The sequence below is a fragment of the Somniosus microcephalus genome, chromosome 4, assembly GCF_052327205.1.
Source record: "Somniosus microcephalus isolate GS21.2 chromosome 4, FLI_Smic_1.0, whole genome shotgun sequence".
NCBI lineage: Eukaryota > Metazoa > Chordata > Chondrichthyes > Squaliformes > Somniosidae > Somniosus > Somniosus microcephalus.
Window position 1 is genome coordinate 226321454 of NC_140990.1, and position 17455 is coordinate 226338908.

Genomic DNA, 17455 nt, shown 5'->3' on the forward strand with positions numbered 1-17455 from the left:
TTGGCAACCCGTTGACCATGAGCCTCTGGGGCTAAGCGGCGGTTTCCGGTTCCGGGGCCTGAAGTGCGGCTGCCGATCGGTGACTCGGGGCTAAAAGGTAAAATTCCGCGTCCTGGGTACCGTAACCTTGGGGGATCGGCATTCAATCTCTGCGCGGCCAAGACAGGCATGGAGCTACTGGCCCCGAGTTCCCATTTGCCGCCTCCCTCCTGCCGGTCACTGGATGGTCCTTAGAGCGAGATCTTCACTGCCGGCTTCTGCCGTGCACTGGTCGGACGCTCGATTCTCTCTTGTTTTTCCCTTGTTATTTACATGCCTCAAGCCACGGCTCCTTGCTTGGCCGCAGTTCACTAAATCCGTTTGCCCTCTGACCATTGACGCCTGATCCTTTACAGATGTCAGTCAGCAGGCTGGCTCACTCTGGGGGCATTGCAGCTGAACCCGACTCGCACACAACAAGCACTTTCCAGCAGCTGTCCCCGGAGCGCTATCAGCAGCAGGAGGATTTCTCCCCCCACCCCCTCAAGTTGCTGAGGCATTGGGCCAGAAATTCGCGGCCAAAGGCGTGAGTGCGCTCGGGGTACTCACGCATCTGGCCGTTGGAAATGCCGGCGTTCAGCATGAACAGCGCATGCGGGGAACGCCGGCATTTCCAGACCTCGAGCGCGTGCGACTGCACAGGCAGCACTTGCGCAGTGAACTTCGTAGATTTCATTCATGAAATCCGTGAGGGTAAGTCCTCAGAAGTTACACGTAAAAAAAGCAAGTGTAAAGTGGTTTATTGGCTGCGGAGGAAGAAACATTTTATCGTGGAGCTTCTGAAATGCAATATTTTTGTTTGGGAAAGGGAGGGAAGTTATTTTAAGAAATTTTAAGTAAGTTTTAAAGTTAAATTTTTTTTTTTAAACGGTTTTCAGAACGGTAGGTAGAAGGAGCAATTGTGGCTGTGTGAATGGAATGTGAGAATGAGTTATGTATGTATGTCCACATATATTCCTTTACGTATATGTATGTATGTTTTACATTCATACACATTAGTAAAGGAATATATGTTTTTAATTATGATTTTCCAATAAGTTACTTTCTCTGAAAGTCATAATTAAATAATACATTCATACACATAAGTAAAGGAATATATACATAACACGCAAAGGAATATATACAGACATACATACTTTCAGAAGCTCCACGATAAGAAATATCTTCCTCCGCAGCCTCTGGAGCAACTGTACCCATGCTTTTTTCATGTGTAAGTTGTAATGACTTGACCTCACTGAAAGCATTAATGAAAGCGGCGAATTATACTGCGCACGCGCTGCCTGTGCAGTCGCACGCGTTCTGCCTCTGAACCCCTTCGTTCAGAGGACAGGAAATGCCGGTTTTCCCCACATGCACTGTGCATGCTGAAAACCGGCATTTCATCCAGCCAGATGCGTAAGTACCCCGACCGTACTCGCGCATTTGGAAGGGAATTACTGGGCCAACATTTTACATGTCAATAAAATGAAAAATTTAACAATTGCACGACTTGGCCCCTCGCATCTGCGACTGAGGGTCCAAGGAGGTGCATTGCGCAAGAGGTCATCATCGTACGTATCCTCACACTGTTCCCTTTGGGGAACTGTATGAAGTGGTGGAAGGATTTATGGCCGTGATTAACGCTCATTCCGTGACCGTAACCATCTTTGAACCAGCCATTAGGGTGGTTAGTCCTATGGCGGGAGGGTTTTACGGGCTCCCACAACCCATCTGAGGGGGGAGGAGGAGGGGGGGGGGCGCTGCCACCAACACCCACGGACGCAAGTATCCCGCTGGATGTCCACCCAGAATTTAAAGTTGGAACTCCGACTCCACTTGCCGGGACTGTCTGGAGTGGGGTTCAAAACCCTACTCCTTCTGGCCCAGCGGCGGGGATGCTTACTGCTACGCAAAAGGCCCACTCCGCACAAAAGGTGACACCCATACGTTTCCTGCGCCTTTTCCCTCCCCGTGACTGGAGCCCTATGCTGCCATTTCACGTTGCTAATCGGATTGGGCCTTTGTCATAGCGGTAGGATCCCCGCCGCTGGGCCAGATCAGGGTAGGGTTTCGAACCCCGCTCCAGACAGTCCCAGCAAGTGGAGTCGGAGCTCCGGCTCTAAATTCTGGGTTGACATCCAGTGGGATATTTGCGTCCGTGGGTGTGGGTGGCCCCCCTCCTTGTATAGCTTGTGGGAGCCCGTAAAACCCTCCCGCCATAGGACTAACCGCCCTAATGGCTGGTTCAAAGATGGTTACGGTCACGGAATGAGCGTTAATCATGGACATAAATCCTTCCACCACTTCATACAGTTCCCCAAAGGGAACAGTGTGAAGACACGTATGATGACGGCATTGCTAAATAAATAAATGGAATTAAAAAAATTCTTTTAGGGCTTTTAAAAGTCTTTAAATTGCTTTAATTCTCTTTAAAACTACTTCAGATTACTCAAAATAATGTAAACATTTTAAAAAGTTTATAAAAGTTACCAAAATCTTCAAAAAACTTCCAAAAACCTATTTAAACTGCTGCTTTGCATGTAAAAATGGTTAGCAGCTTGACAGAAACATTGGGGGCGTGTCCAGTGAAACTGAGACCTCAAGGGGCGTGTCTCACTTGCACTGCACGCTACAGGCTTCGCGCTGGCTGCACTCCTGGGCGGCGTGACGTCATACGCTGCCCGGGATTCTTCTTCTGGAAACACCAATTCCAGGCGCCCCTGGAGCTGATCGGCAGTAGCGCGGGGTAAGTGTAAATACGGGGCTTGCACGCGCTGCAAGCCCCGTTCTGGAATTTCTGGGCCAATGTGTTGTGCTCCTACCACCCAACCGAGACCAGGTAACAACAGAAAATGCTGGAAAAACTCAGCAGGCCAGGCAACATCCGTGGAGAGAGAAACAGAGTCAACGTTTTGGGTCGAAACATAGAAGGGTTTCGACCTGAAACGTTGACTCTATTTCTCTCTCCACGGATGTTGCCTAGCCTGCTGAGTTTTTCCAGCATTTTCTGTTGTTTCAGATTTCCAGCATCCGCAGTATTTTGCTATCGTACATCTGTTGGGTGAAGGTGGAAGAGGGCGAGGAAGAAATAGTTAATTGAAGTAGAACTGGTTATTTTTAGTGTGCGTGCTTTGTTATTTTAACGTTGCTTCGATGTGAAAGCATTTATAATATAAACATACAGTTTCCTTCTCTGAATGCCTACTTTAATAGAGTATCCCATGCGGCATCTGTGATATTTCCCTTTCCCTGGCACACGTTCTTACTTTAAGGGACTCCCGCAACACGGCATCAGATTTTTGTTTGTACACATTTGCGTGGCGTTTGACTATGAAAAGTTTTTCTAACCTTGTATCGATCCAAGGACTACCGTGTGCAACTTGGAGATCATAGCTTCAAAGGCATTGTGTGTTTTAGTTTCAAAAGGCCACCAGATTGCAGATTCTGTCAGAAAGTGCTTAAGATTGGCCTGTTGATGTTCATTTGGAGTGAATGGCGCTTTTTGCATAAGCCTCTCCTGTTCTGTAAATTTCAATACTGCTTTTACTTTTGACATAAACTGGATTGTTTTTTAATTCATTGTATGATAATATACCCTTCTAAAATCTAATAAGTTTAAACAGAAGAATGTGTGCCATGTGGAGAACATTCTCATGCTACCTTGGTTGTGGCAGTTTTGTATTGGTATGACAGCTATTTATTAAGAATCAAATTACTGGTTGCTTTTTGTGTATTTTAAAAATAACTTTACAATCTTTATGCCTCCCTTCATTTTAAAAGATACTCCCGGATTAGGTTGTATGGTGGCTGGATCCTAGATGGTCAATGTGGATCAAGTGGCCAGTCACACATTGAAAAATGAATTTTTATATTAAATAGGCAGAAGGTAAAATGTGATTATGATATGTAGGGAAAGGCCATTATAGAATAAAACCCTGGAATACTACTTTAGTAAGGAAAATCTGAACGTTGTTTAATATATTGGTAACATCACATGATGACTATTCTTTATCTAAAAATGTTTCTCCAGCAGGGTACACTGCACAGAAAGTATTGATATTATGAAGGCTATTATTCTGGCTGCTGGCTATGGTACAAGATTGAATCGTGATCTACAGAATGATACCAGTGGAGATTTTAAGCATCTCTGTGGCATCCCCAAGCCCCTTCTACCAGTAGGACATCAGCCGCTTATCAGTCATTGGATGGCAGCAATAGACAAGATCAACTTTATTGATGCAGTTTATGTTATTGTATGTCTACATTTTGATCTTTCCTTCAGAAAACTGCACAAGTTAAACTCTGTGGTCTACCTCCAAATGTTCATCTACAATTATGACCTGGACTTAAGTATACAGGGCATAATTTCAAAGTTTGCAGATGACACAAAACTCGAAAATGTAGTAAACAGTGAAGAGGATAGTAACAGATTTCAGGAGGACATAGACAGACTGGTGAAATGGGCAGACACATGGCAGATGAAATTTAAGAGAAGTGTAAAGTAATTTGGTAGGAAGAATGAGGAGAGGTACTATAAACAAAATGGTACAATTTTAAAGGGGGTGCAGGAACAGAAACAGACAGTAGAAACACAAGTCTTTGAAGGTGGCAGGACAAGGCAGTTAAAAAGGCATATGGGATCCTTAGCTTTATAAATAGAGGCATAGAGCACAAAAACAAGGAAGTTATTGCTAAACCTTTAAAAACACTGGTTAGGCCCCAGCTGGAGTATTGAGTCCAATTCTGGGCACTACACTTTAGGAAGGATGCCAAGTCCTTAAAGAAGGTGCAGAGGAGAATTATGAGAATGGTACCAGGGATAAAAGACTTCAGTTACATGGACAGAATAGAGAAACTGGGGTTGTTCTTAGAGCAGAGAAGTTAAGGGGAGATTTGATAGAGTTGTACAAAATTTTGAAGGGTTTTGATAGAGCAAATAAGGAGAAACTGTTTCAAGTGGCAGAAGGGTCGGTAACTAGAGGACACAGATTTAAGGTGATTGGAAAAAGAACTAGAGGCGACATGAGGGAAAAAATTTAAGCAGTGAGTTGTTATGATTTGCAGTGCAACGCCTGATCGGGTGGTGGAATCAGATTCAGTAATAACTTTCCTAAAAAAATTGGATAAATACTTGAAAAGGAAGAAATTGCAGGGCTATGGGGAAAGCAGGGGAGTGGGATGGATTGGATAGCTCTTTCAAAGAGCTGGCACAGGCACAATGGGCCAAATGGCCACCTTCTGTGCTGTATCATTCTATGATTCTAATTCTTCTGAAATCCAAGATTACTATTAAAAAAAATGCTTTCTGTTTTACATATTTCACTGACATAAATTTGAGATTTAAACTTGGTGTAATAGTGTTTTTTAGTTACATTTAATGCTATTTTATGTTTTTTTTGCTGTGTGTTGATGCTGGGATTTTGCAGTTGGAGTATGTAGAAGATAAGTTGATTTAAATTAAAACAGAAAAAGGAGCACCAAATGCCTGGTTTTTAACACATCTCTGCCAAAAAGAAAAAACATCCAATGGCCTCCAGTTTGATAGTGCGGCTAGCCATGTAGTTTTGATATTGGATAGTACCAGCCAGACCCAGCTTAAAAAAATTGTTAATCAAAAGTGAGAGGGCCTCATTTCTCCATTCTAGAGTAGTACCCTGTACTGAAGTACTGTACTAGAGTGCATAGAGATTTTTTTTTGAAACTTAAGATTGTATCATTATACAATTTTTGACACAGAATTGAAAATGTATGCCAAGATTTGGGTATTCACAATTTTGTACTTAGATATATACGAGGGGTGATGAGGAAGAAATAGACCCATTCTTTCTTGTGCTGTTTGACTATTCCAAATGTTAATTCCACTTTTAAACAGTGTCACTACTTTAATTCCCAGTAAAGCTCGTCTTTTTCTCATTCAGCAGTCCACAAAGAAGAAAACAAATGTGCTGAAAAATTTTGGTTTGGGAGGTACAGAATTAAAAATTGAGCTTGTGCAATTTTCACTTTGCAAATAAAATTGGTCAAAACTGTCTTTTAAAGCATATAACTGTAGTGGACACTGCAAGAATATCACACTTACAGGTATGCTAATAATTGCTAACTAATAATAATCCTTGCAGACAAATGATCTCTATTATGTGACGTTTGAAGACTGGGCAAAGAAGTTCCAAATAGTTAAAGTCCTAAATGATGGAACGAGAAGCAATGAGGTAAGTGCCCAGTTCTGCAATAGGAGGATACATAATGTATAAATCAGAACTATCACTTTCAAAAACATTAGATCATTAGTGAAAATTGCATTTAATTTCCAGACACAGTTACACTTCAGCTAGTTAAGATTTTTATGTTTGTAAAAGTAAAATATATTTGTTCAGAAAATGTGAATGTTGGCAATGTTAGAAGTAAAATTCTATATTAATAAAAGATCTGTAAGTGCTATTATTCATTTTAGTTTCCAACTTTTGTTCCGTACCAGTGAACGGATAACACCTACATAGAACATTACAAATCTGTAACAGATCATGATGTTCAGATAAGATTATAAACTGAGATTGAATCTTAGGCAGTTTATTGATGTCATCTGAGCTGTAAATTATTACTGCCTTTAAACACATTCCTATGTTGTATTATTGATTTGAGTAATATTTCCTGATGGGGTGTCACCATCTTTATAGAATTTTCACTTATTAACTGACCTATATGCATTTAAAAGTTGGAGAATAAAACAGTTTATATTGTACACATATTTTACAAGCTGAGTTATTTAAACTTAAGTAAAAGCCATAATTCAGTGTTCCAGACAGTTAAAAAAATTAACTTTTTCTCCCCATAGGAACGGTTGGGTGCTATCGCTTGTCTTCAGCTTGCCATTACTCAGTTTAACATCAATGATCATGTGTTGGTACTAGGCGGGTAAGCAACAATATAAATAGGTAGTAAAGCATACAAGTAGAATAGCTGGTAAAGGTGTTAAAGCCAGGTAAATTGCTTAAAATATACAATATTTAAGTTATAGATTGTAAAAAGTTTGTGTGTGTGTATATATATATATATATTTTTTTTATTCGTTCATGGGATGTTGGCATCACTGGCAAGGCCAACATTTATTGCCCATCCCTATATATATATATATAGTAAATTAAAAACAAACTTTTAAATAGAAAGGATATTCAATTTTAAAAAGAACTATTCAATAGCTTTAAGAAGCTTCTCTGTAGCTCACGAGGTAGCATGCATTAACTAATATTAGCAGTAATCTGTACTAAATGATTCAAGGAAAGAATAGAGAATAATTAATCAAACTGCAGTTTATTTCTATAATAGCAAAATACTGCGGATGCTGGAAATCTGAAATAACAACAGAAAATGCTGGAAATACTCAGCAGGCCAGGCAGCATCCGTGGGACCCTTCATCAGAACTGGAAAAAGCTGGAGATGTAACAGATATTAAGCAGGTGCAGAGACGGGGGTGGGGGGGTTAGGAGGGGAGGAAGGAATTGAAAGAACATCCTGTACTTTTGTAAGAGGCAGGAAAGATAAAATGTTGCAAATGGGAGTGGCAAAAATCATACTGCATGAAAAATGGGGGCAGGGATAATGATCTGAAATTGTTGAACTCAATGTTGAGTCCGGCAGGCTGTAAAGTGCCCAATCGAAAGATGAGGTGCTGTTCCTCGAGCTTACGTTGAGCTTCATTGGAACAATGTAATAGGCCGAGGACAGAGAGATCAGAGCGGGAGTGAAGCGGTGAATTAAAGTGACAGGCGACTGGAAGCTCAGGGTCACCCTTACGGACTGAACGGAGGTGTTCCACAAAGTGGTCGCCCAATCTGCGTTTGGTCTCCCCAATGTAGAGGAGACCGCATCGTGAGCAGCGAATACAGTATATTAAATTGCAAGAAGTACAAGTAAATCGCTGTTTCACCTGGAAGGGGTGTTTGAGGCCCTGGACAGTAGGAAGGGAGGAGGTAAAAGGGCATGTGTTGCATCTCCTGCGCTTGCACGGAAGGTGCCAGGTGAAGAAGAAGGGCTGTTGGGGGTGATTGAGGAGTGGACCAGGGTGTCGCGGAGGGAGCGGTCCCTTCGGAATGCTGAAAGGGGAGGTGAGGGGAAGATGTGTTTGGTGGTGGGATCACATTGGAGGTGGCGGAAATGGTGGAAGATGATCCATTGAATGTGGAGGCTGGTGGGGTGAAAGGTGAGGACAAGGGGAACCCTATTGTGGTTCTGGGAGGGAGGGGAAAGGGTGAGAGCAGAAGTGTGGGAAATAGAATGGACACGGTCAAGGGCCGTGTCAACCACAGTAGAGGGGAATCCTCGGTTGAGGAAAAAGGAAGACATGTTGGAAGCGCTGGTACGGAAGGTGGCATCGTCAGAACAGACGCGACGGAGAAACTGGGAGAATGGAATAGAGTCCTTACAGGAAGCGGGGTGGGAGGAAGTGTAGTCCAGGTAGCTGTGGGAGTCGGTGGGCTTGTAGTGGATATTTGTCGATAGCCGATCGCCAGAAATGGAGACGGAGAAGTCAAGGAAGGGAAGGGAAGAGTCGGAGATGGACCATGTGAAGGTGAGGGAAGGGTGGAAATTGGAAGTAAAGTGAATGAACTTATCTAGTTCAGGGCGAGAGCAGGAAACAGCACCAATAGTCATCAATGTACCGGAAAAAGAGGTGAGGGAGGGGACCTGAGTAGGACTGGAACAAAGAATGACTCTATTTTTTCTCCCCTTGTCCAGTCTCTTCCCACCTACATTCGCGACTCTTCCGACGCCCTCCGTCACTTTAACAGTTTCCAGTTTCCTGGCCCCAACCGTCTCCTTTTCATTATGGACGTCCAATCCTTCTACACCTCCATCCCCCACCAGGACGGCCTTCGGGTGCTCAGTTTCTTCCTTGAACAGAGGCCCAACCAGTCCCCATCCACCACCACCCTCCTCCGCCTGGCTGAACTTGTTCTCACATTGAACAACTTCTCCTTTGACTCCACTCACTTCCTCCAAATTAAAGGTCTTGCTATGGGAACCCGCATGGGCCCTAGCTATGCCTGCCTGTTCATGGGATATGTGGAACATTCTTTGTTGCACATGCAAGCGCAGGAGATGCAACACATGCCCTTTTACCTCCTCCCTTCCCACTGTCCAGGGCCCCAAACACCCCTTCCAGGTGAAACAGCGATTTACTTGTACTTCTTGCAATTTAATATACTGTATTCGCTGCTCACGATGTGGTCGCTACATTGGGGAGACCAAACGCAGATTGGGCGACCGCTTTGCGGAACACCTCCGTTCAGTCCGTAAGGGTGACCCTGAGCTTCCAGTCGCCTGTCACTTTAATTCACTGCTTCACTCCTGCTCTGATCTCTCTGTCCTCGGCCTATTACATTGTTCCAATGAAGCTCAACGTAAGCTCGAGGAACAGCACCTCATCTTTCGATTAGGCACTTTACAGCCTGCCGGACTCAACATTGAGTTCAACAATTTCAGATAATTGTCCCTGCCCCCATTTTTCATGCAGTATGATTTTTGCCACTCCTATTTGCAACATTTTATCTTTCCTGCCTCTTACAAAAGTACAGGATGTTCTTTCAATTCCTTCCTCCCCTCCTAACCCCCCCCCCCCCCCCCCCGTCTCTGCACCTGCTTAATATCTGTTACATCTCCAGCTTTTTCCAGTTCTGATAAAGGGTCCCAGACCTGAAACGTTAACTCTGTTTCTCTCTCCACAGATGCTGCCTGGCCTGCTGAGTATTTCCAGCATTTTCTGTTGTTATTGCAGTTTATTTCTTCCCAGCTTATCCATTAAAGAACCTGCCTGGTCTTCATCCCTGTGTCTGCTATGTGTATAGCTTTAAAAATGGCATCCCTTCAGTTGCTAAACACAATCTACCCTTCTGTTTCATTATCATCCATTTTCCTTTGCTTGTTCTAATCCTCCTCATTGACTTTTAGATGACTTCCAGTGTTCACTACTCTTTGATTCCCTGTATCTTTTCAAATATTTTTGCTTGGCCATTGGGGTAATTTTAATTTCCTTATTCTCCCACTATGGTCTTGATACAATTCTCCTTTACCCAAGCACATGTTCTTACCACACCAACCATTTAAATAGTCTTTTAAAAATGCATTTTATTTTACTTTTCCAGGTTTTGCTTCTCATTTAATCTATCTGACAATTCTTTGCAAAACTCCAGTGTTTTTTCTAAAGTCTGCCAACGTCATCGTTTTTGGCAGTAGTCCGAATTACAGTATCAAACCTAAAAAAATGATTAATCTCCTGCAGTTTGTACTCAATTTCTTCAGAGCAAGGAGAAACTTTAACATTTTCTTTTTAAGCGTACTTGCGATTACCAGGAATGAGAGGATATATCCTATATATGAAGGGAGATTTGAAAAACTTTAACAATATTCACCAAAGCAGAGGTGTTTAAGGGTGGGGGGGGGGGGGGATCCAATAGAAATGTGAAAAGTTTTGAACAGTTTGAGAGGATAAATAATGAAAGATTATTTCCACTTCTTGGTGAATTGATGACAAATCCCCTTTGTCATCCCTTTTGTCTCTTAATCTCTCCTGCCTTCCATCCTATCGGACCCTCCCTTTTGTTCTTTCCTCCCCTCCCCCCCTTTCCCTGCCCCTACACTTGCTTAAAAACCTGTTGCATCTCCAGCTTTTTCCAGTTCTGACAAAGGGTCATCGACCTGAAACATTAACTCTGCTATAATAACTTATTGTATGTTTTGGCTATCACTTTGACTGTTTATTTTTCTCAGGGACACCCTGTTCTATGAAGATTTCAGCCTCGCTGATGTCCTTGCACAATTTGCTGAGCTGCAGAATATTAATTGTGACAGCAGTTTGGTTCTGTCTTACCTATGCAAAGATGAAGGTCAATCTAAAATTTATTACAAAGCTCCCTTCTTTCTTGAATTGATCTTTGGGGAAAAGAATCTAACATCACTTCTCCTCTCAGCAGAAACTACAAAGTTTGGCATTTTAGAAATTGATGAAAAGTTCCAAGTCACTGCATTTAAAGAAAAACCCAGCTCCACTGAAACAACATCTCGCAGAGCAGTAAGATTTTTACTTTTTCTTAAATTGGCAATTCTTGACCATGTACTGTACCATTTTCTTTAAAAAAAAAATCTAATATTGGAACAAGTTACTGTATTTCAAAAGCATTTATACTGAAGCAGAATCTTGCTGTGCTGAAGTAGCTTGTTCTGATATTCGATTTCTTTTAGACAAACTTTTTAGCATTTTAAACACTACTTGTATTGAGGAATATTAATCTAAACTAAGAATTCAGTGTCTACTTCAATTTCCTGTCTTCCAGTGCCCGTGTTTCTATATATACTCAAAAAATACAGTTCCTTTGATTGCAAAATTTCTTCAAGAAAAGCAGGTACCTGTTTGTTGGCATTAACACCATTAAGTTAAACTCTGCTTAAAAAAAAAAGCCTAGTTAGTTTTTCTGGAAATATTACAACTGGATCAGGACTTTAAACATCAGGCACAATTAGCAATTGATGAATAATTATACCATGGTCCATTTATTTGTTAATTTAGCATTTAAACATTTTATGCAAATGATTTTCTACATTACCCTACTGTCTCTTGTGTAGGATTTAGTAGTGGATTGATTATGTATACTTCTGATCAGTATTTTGTATTTAAATATTGTTTTAATTTGGAATTCTATAGCATGGACTGCATTTTGATATACAGGAAACTCTTGTTTAAACGGCACCTAAATATCCGGAATTCTCTCTTAACCGGCAAAATTCATACTCCGAAAACAACACCTCAATAACCAGAAATGTCGCCGAGTCCGAGTCTCCTGCGGTGTCAGTTAGTCAGTGGGGGTAGTTCTCCAAACTGCCACTACTCAGCTTCTTGGCGCTGTCGGAAGTCCGAACACATGGAAACATAGAAGATAGGAGCAGGAGTAGGCCGTTCGGCCCCTCAAGCCTGCTCCGCCATTCAATGCGATCATGGCTGATCATCCAAATTCAGTACCCTGCCCCTGCCTTCTCTCCATATCCCTTTAGCCTTAAGAAATACATCTAACTCCTTCTTGAATATATTTAATGAATTGGCCTCTACTGCCTTCTGTGGTAGAGCATTCCACAGGTTCACCTAGGGTTGCAAAGGGGTGGAAAGTTTCCGGGAAATTTCCGGAAATTTTCCACGGGAAGTTTAGCTTGGGAATTTTGCCCAAAAAAGCATATGCTAGCATAATATTGTTTTTTTTGTATTTCTTTCTTTTTTTTTCCCCACAGGTCCTCTCTTAAAATTACTAACAGAGATGGAATCTTAATTATTAAGGAATTTCTTAATCAATATATGTTTATCTTAACTTGGCTTGTTTTAATAATTACAAGTTTTGTGTGTGACTGTGAACAAATGTGTCCAGATTGGTTGGATGAGCGATTAGCTCCCTCTATTTGTAATATTTGCATATCGAATTGTGATTGGCCTGCAGGCATCTGTAAGACTGCTATAGTTTTTTAAAGATCCAGGTTAGGGGTCCTGAGGGAAGTCATTTTGTTTTCTGCTGATGTTGTGATGATGCAGTAAGTAAATCAGACTTTATACCAAATAAACCAGTTACTTGTTGAACTCTGTTGTCCTTCAATTTAAAATATACAAAATAATACACTATTGGTGATGTAGCGTCGTGTGTGTACAGGTCATGCTTCCATCACATGGAGCATCAGCAAAAATGTACTCACCCTGTTGCAATCGTGCTGATCGACCGCAGTTCGACACAGAGATGAATGCCCTTTATTTCTCTGCATAGAACAATGCCACGTTTACCATCGGATGTGTGGAAGCATTTTACCCCAGGCATTAAAGATGGAAAGACTGTGTACATGTGCAAACACTGTAGAAAGCCATATGTAAAGAATGCCACAAAGATGCAGCAGCATTTATCCAAATGCAACAACTTCACTCAAAGCTCACAGCAGTCAGCCCAGAGATCCTCTGCTTCCATTCAAGAAGATGATGGTTCTCATTCAGCATCAGGCTCCTTATCATCAGCAACTCCTGGCCCACTTGGAAGGTTCTTTGATACAATGGATAACCATAGCCAGAAGAATGCAGATGAGTGCCTTGCTCGAGCTGTATATGCAACAGGCTCACCCCTCATGCTCACAGCCAATGTGTACTGGAAGAGATTTTTCAATGTTATTCGCCCTGCATACTGTCCTCCCACCAGACATGCTTTGTCTACTTATTTGCTGGAGGCTGAGTATAACAGAGTCCAAGGAAAGCTCAAAGAAACGATAGCGATGGCAGACTGTGTTGCAGTTATCTCAGATGGGTGGTCAAATGTACGAGGGGAGGGCATCATAAACTACATCGTCTCTACTCCTCTCCCAGTGTTCTTCAAGAGCACAGACACGAAGGACAACAGACACACAGGCACATACATTGCTGATGAGCTGAAAGCGGTCATCAACGATCTTGGATCACAAAAGGTCTTTGCAGTAGTTACTGACAATGCTGCAAATATGAAGGCTGCTTGGGCTCAAGTGGAGGAGGCCTACCCTCATATTACGTCTATTGGGTGCGCAGCTCATGGGCTTAACCTGCTCCTCAAGGACATCATGGGTTTGAGAACCATGGAAGCACTGTACAAGAGAGCCAAGCAAGTTGTTAAGTATGTCAGGGGAAAACAGGTAGTTGCAGCAACCTACAACTCCAAGCAAATGACAAAGAACAAGAACACCACACTGAAGCTGCCCAACAACACTAGATGGGGTGGTGTTGTCATAATGTACAACAGCCTTCTGGAGGGTAAGGAGTCGCAGCAAGAAATGGCAATATCCCAGTCTGGGGATATGGAAACCACCATCAAGAAAATACTGCTGGATGATGTGTTTTGGGAGAGAGTGGTTAGCAGCCTTAAACTACTCTCACCAGTAGCATCTGCAATTGCTCTGATTGAAGGAGATGACGCTGTCTTGTCAGATGTTCTCAGGCTTTTTACTGATTTAAAAGAACAAATCAGCATTGCCCTACCCACATCCCTGCTGCTCAAAGCAGAGGAGAAGGCAATTGTTCAATTCATACAGACGCGTCAAGAATTTTGTGTCAAACCGATTCATGCTGCAGCATACATGCTGGACCCAAAGCATGTTGGGAGACCAATACTTTCTGGAGAACAGATCAACAGCGCTTAGTGTGATTTCTACCCTCTCTCCATCTCAATCTGGATGTGGGCAAAGTCCTGGGAAGTCTGGCAAAGTTCTCTACCAAGCAAGGTCTTTAGAATGGGGATGGGATATGGGAATCATGCAAGCATATCAGTGCACATACCTGGTGGAAGGGACTTTGTGCATCTGAGGCCCTGTCACCTATTGCATCGGTGATACTTCAAATCCCACCTTCATCAGTGGCCTCTGAACGAAACTGGTCACTTTTTGGGAATACGCATACAAAGGTGCGCAACAGGCTGACTAACAAGAGAGTGGAGAAACTGGTGGCTATCCGGGCGAACCTACAACTTATTGAGCCAGATACAGAAGTGTCCACCACACAGCTAGACACTGACACAGAGGAGGAAATGGACACGTCAGAGCCAGAGTCAGAGAATCAGGAGGAGCAATGAGGAGTAGAAGACTCAGAAGACTCATGAGTAGAAGACTCAAAGGGACAAAATAAGGACAAATTACAGGCTAAATAAGCTGATGCTCTTTATTTTATTTTAGATGGGTCTTTTTTGTGGGGGTTCAATAAAGTTCAAAATTATAACCTAAATAAAGTTTTGAAAGCCTGTTTTTATTTGTATGGAACAGTATGTCTATTTTGACAACAAAGATAATATAAGGGTCAGAGACAAAAACCATCAGTGTGCAAAAAAACTCTAAATTCCCAAAAATTCCCATGGAAAGTTTCCTCTTTTAAAAATTCCCAGAATTTTGCAACCCTAGGTTCACCACTCTCTGGGTGAAAAAATTCCTCCTCATCTGTCCTAAATGGTTTACCCCTTATCCTTAGACTGTGACCCCTGGTTCTGGACTCCCCGGCCATCGGGAACATCCTTCCTGTATCTAGTCCTGTTAGAATGTTATAAGTTTCAATGAGATCCCCTCTCATTCTTCTAAACTCCAGTGAGTATAAGCCCAATCGACCCAATCTCTCCTCATGCGTCATTCCTGCCATCCCAGTTATCAGCCTGGTGAATCTTCGCTGCACTCCCTCCATGGCAAGAACATCCTTCCTTAGATAAGGCGACCAAAACTGCACACAATACTCAAGATGTGGTCTCACCAAGGCCCTGTACAACTGCAGCAAGACATCCTTGTTCCTGTACTCGAACCCTCTCGCGCTACGAAGGCCAACATACCATTTGCCTTCTTAACCGCCTGCTGCACCTGCATGCTTACCTTCAGCAACTGGTGCACAAGGACACCCAGGTCTCGTTGCACTTCCCCTTCTCCCAATCTATTGCCATTCAGATAATAATCTGCCTTCCTGTTTTTGACGCTCGCATTTATCCACATTATATTGCATCTGCCATGCTTCTGCCCAATCACCCAACCTGTCCAAATCATACTGGAATTTCTCGGCATCCTCCTCACAGCACACACGCCCACCCAGCTTTGTGTCATTTGCAAACTTGGAGATATTACATCTAGTTCCCTCATCTAGATCATTAATATATATTGTGAATAGCTGGGCTCCTAGGACCGATCCCTGCGGTACCCCACTAGTCACTGCCTGCCACTCGGAGAAAGACCCGTTTATTCTAACTCTTTGCTTTCTGTCTGCCAACCAGTTCTCTATCCAAGTTAATACCTTGCCCCCAATCCCATGTGCCTTAACTTTACACGCTAATCTCTTATGCGGGACCTTATCAAAAGCCTTCTGAAAATCCAAATACACCACATCCACTGGTTCTCCCTTATCTATTTTACCAGTTACATCCTCAAAAAATTCCAGTAGATTGGTCAAGCACGATTTACCTTTTGTAAATCCATGTTGACTTTGTCCGATCCTGTCTCTGTTTTCCAAGTGCTCTGCTATTACTTCGTTTATAATGGACTCCAGCATTTTCCCCACTACCGATGTCAGGCTTACCAGTCTATAATTCCCTGTTTTCTCTCGACCACCTTTTTTGAATAGTGGGGTAACATTAGCTACCCTTCAATCCATGGGTACTGTTCCAGATTCTATCGAATTCTGGAAGATGACCAGCAATGCATCTACTATTTCTAGGGCCACTTCCTTAAGTACCCTAGGATGTAGATTATCAGGCCCTGGGGATTTATTGGCCTTCAATCCCGTCAATTTCCCTAATACCATTTCCTTACAAATACTGATTTCTTTCAGTTCCTCCCTCTCATTAGACCCTGTGTTCCCTGACATCTCTGGGAGGTTATTTGTGTCCTCCTTTGTGAAGACAGAACCAAAGTATGTATTTCATTGGTCGGCCATTTCTTTGTTCCCCATTATAAATTCCCAATTCTGTCTGCAAGGGACCTACGCTTGACTTCACCAATCTTTTTCTCTTCACAATACCTATAAAAGATTTTAGTCAGTTTTTATGTTCCCTGCAAGCTTACTCTCATACTCTATTTTCCCCCTCTTAATTAATCCCTTTGTCCTCCTTTGCTGAATCCTAAACTGCTCCCAATCCTCAGGTTTGCTGCTTTTTCTGGCCAATTTATATGTCCTCTCCTTGGATCTTATGCTATCCCTAATTTCCCTTGTCAGCCACGGTTGAGTCACCTTTTTTGTTTTATTTTTATGCCAAACTGGGATGAACAAATCCTGTAGTTCATCCATGCGATCTTTGGATGTTTGCCATTGCCTAGCCACCATCAACCCTTTGAGTGACATTCCCCAATCAATCCTACCCAACTCACGCCTCAAACCATCATAGTTTCCTTTATTTAAATTTAGGACCCTAGTCTGAGTCAATTTCTTCACTCTCCATCTTAATTAAGAATTCTTAATTAAGAATTCTATCATATTATAATTGCTCCAACCCAAGGGGCCTCTCACAAGATTGCTAATTAATCCTTTCTCATTACATAATACCCAGTCTAAGATGGCCTGATCTCTAGTTGGTTCCTCGACATATTGGTCCAGGAAACAATCCCGTATACACTCCAGGAATTCCTCCTCCACAGTATTGTTACTAATTTGGTTAGCCCAATGCATATGTAAAGTCATCCATGATAACTGCTGTGCCCTTACTGCATGCTTCTCTAATTTCACTTTTAATGCCATCCCCAACCTCCGCATTACTGTTTGCGGGTCTATATACCACTCCCACTAACGTTTTCTGCCCCTTGGTATTTCTCAGTTCTACCCAGATTCCACATCATCAGAGCTAATATCCTTCCTTACAATTGTGTTAATCCCCTCTTTAACCAGCAATGCTACCCCACCTCCTTTTCCTTTTTGCCTCTTTCCTGAATATTGAATACC

General features: G+C 42.4%; 1 protein-coding gene across 6 annotated transcripts in view; it reads left to right on the top strand.

The window, feature by feature from the left end:
- LOC147120246 (uncharacterized) overlaps positions 1 to 17455 on the top strand; it is a 21182-nt gene continuing 3727 nt past the window's right edge. The window contains exons 1-7 of one of the 6 annotated variants that reach the window (XM_085985891.1): positions 1 to 97; positions 4052 to 4271; positions 6138 to 6227; positions 6851 to 6930; positions 10783 to 10898; positions 10983 to 11083; positions 11346 to 11414. In XM_085985891.1, coding sequence (XP_085842017.1) covers positions 4080 to 4271; positions 6138 to 6227; positions 6851 to 6930; positions 10783 to 10898; positions 10983 to 11083; positions 11346 to 11414 — 648 coding nt within the window. In that variant the 5' untranslated portion in view covers positions 1 to 97; positions 4052 to 4079. The other 5 variants (XM_085985890.1, XM_085985886.1, XM_085985888.1 and 2 more) reach the window with 5 other exon arrangements.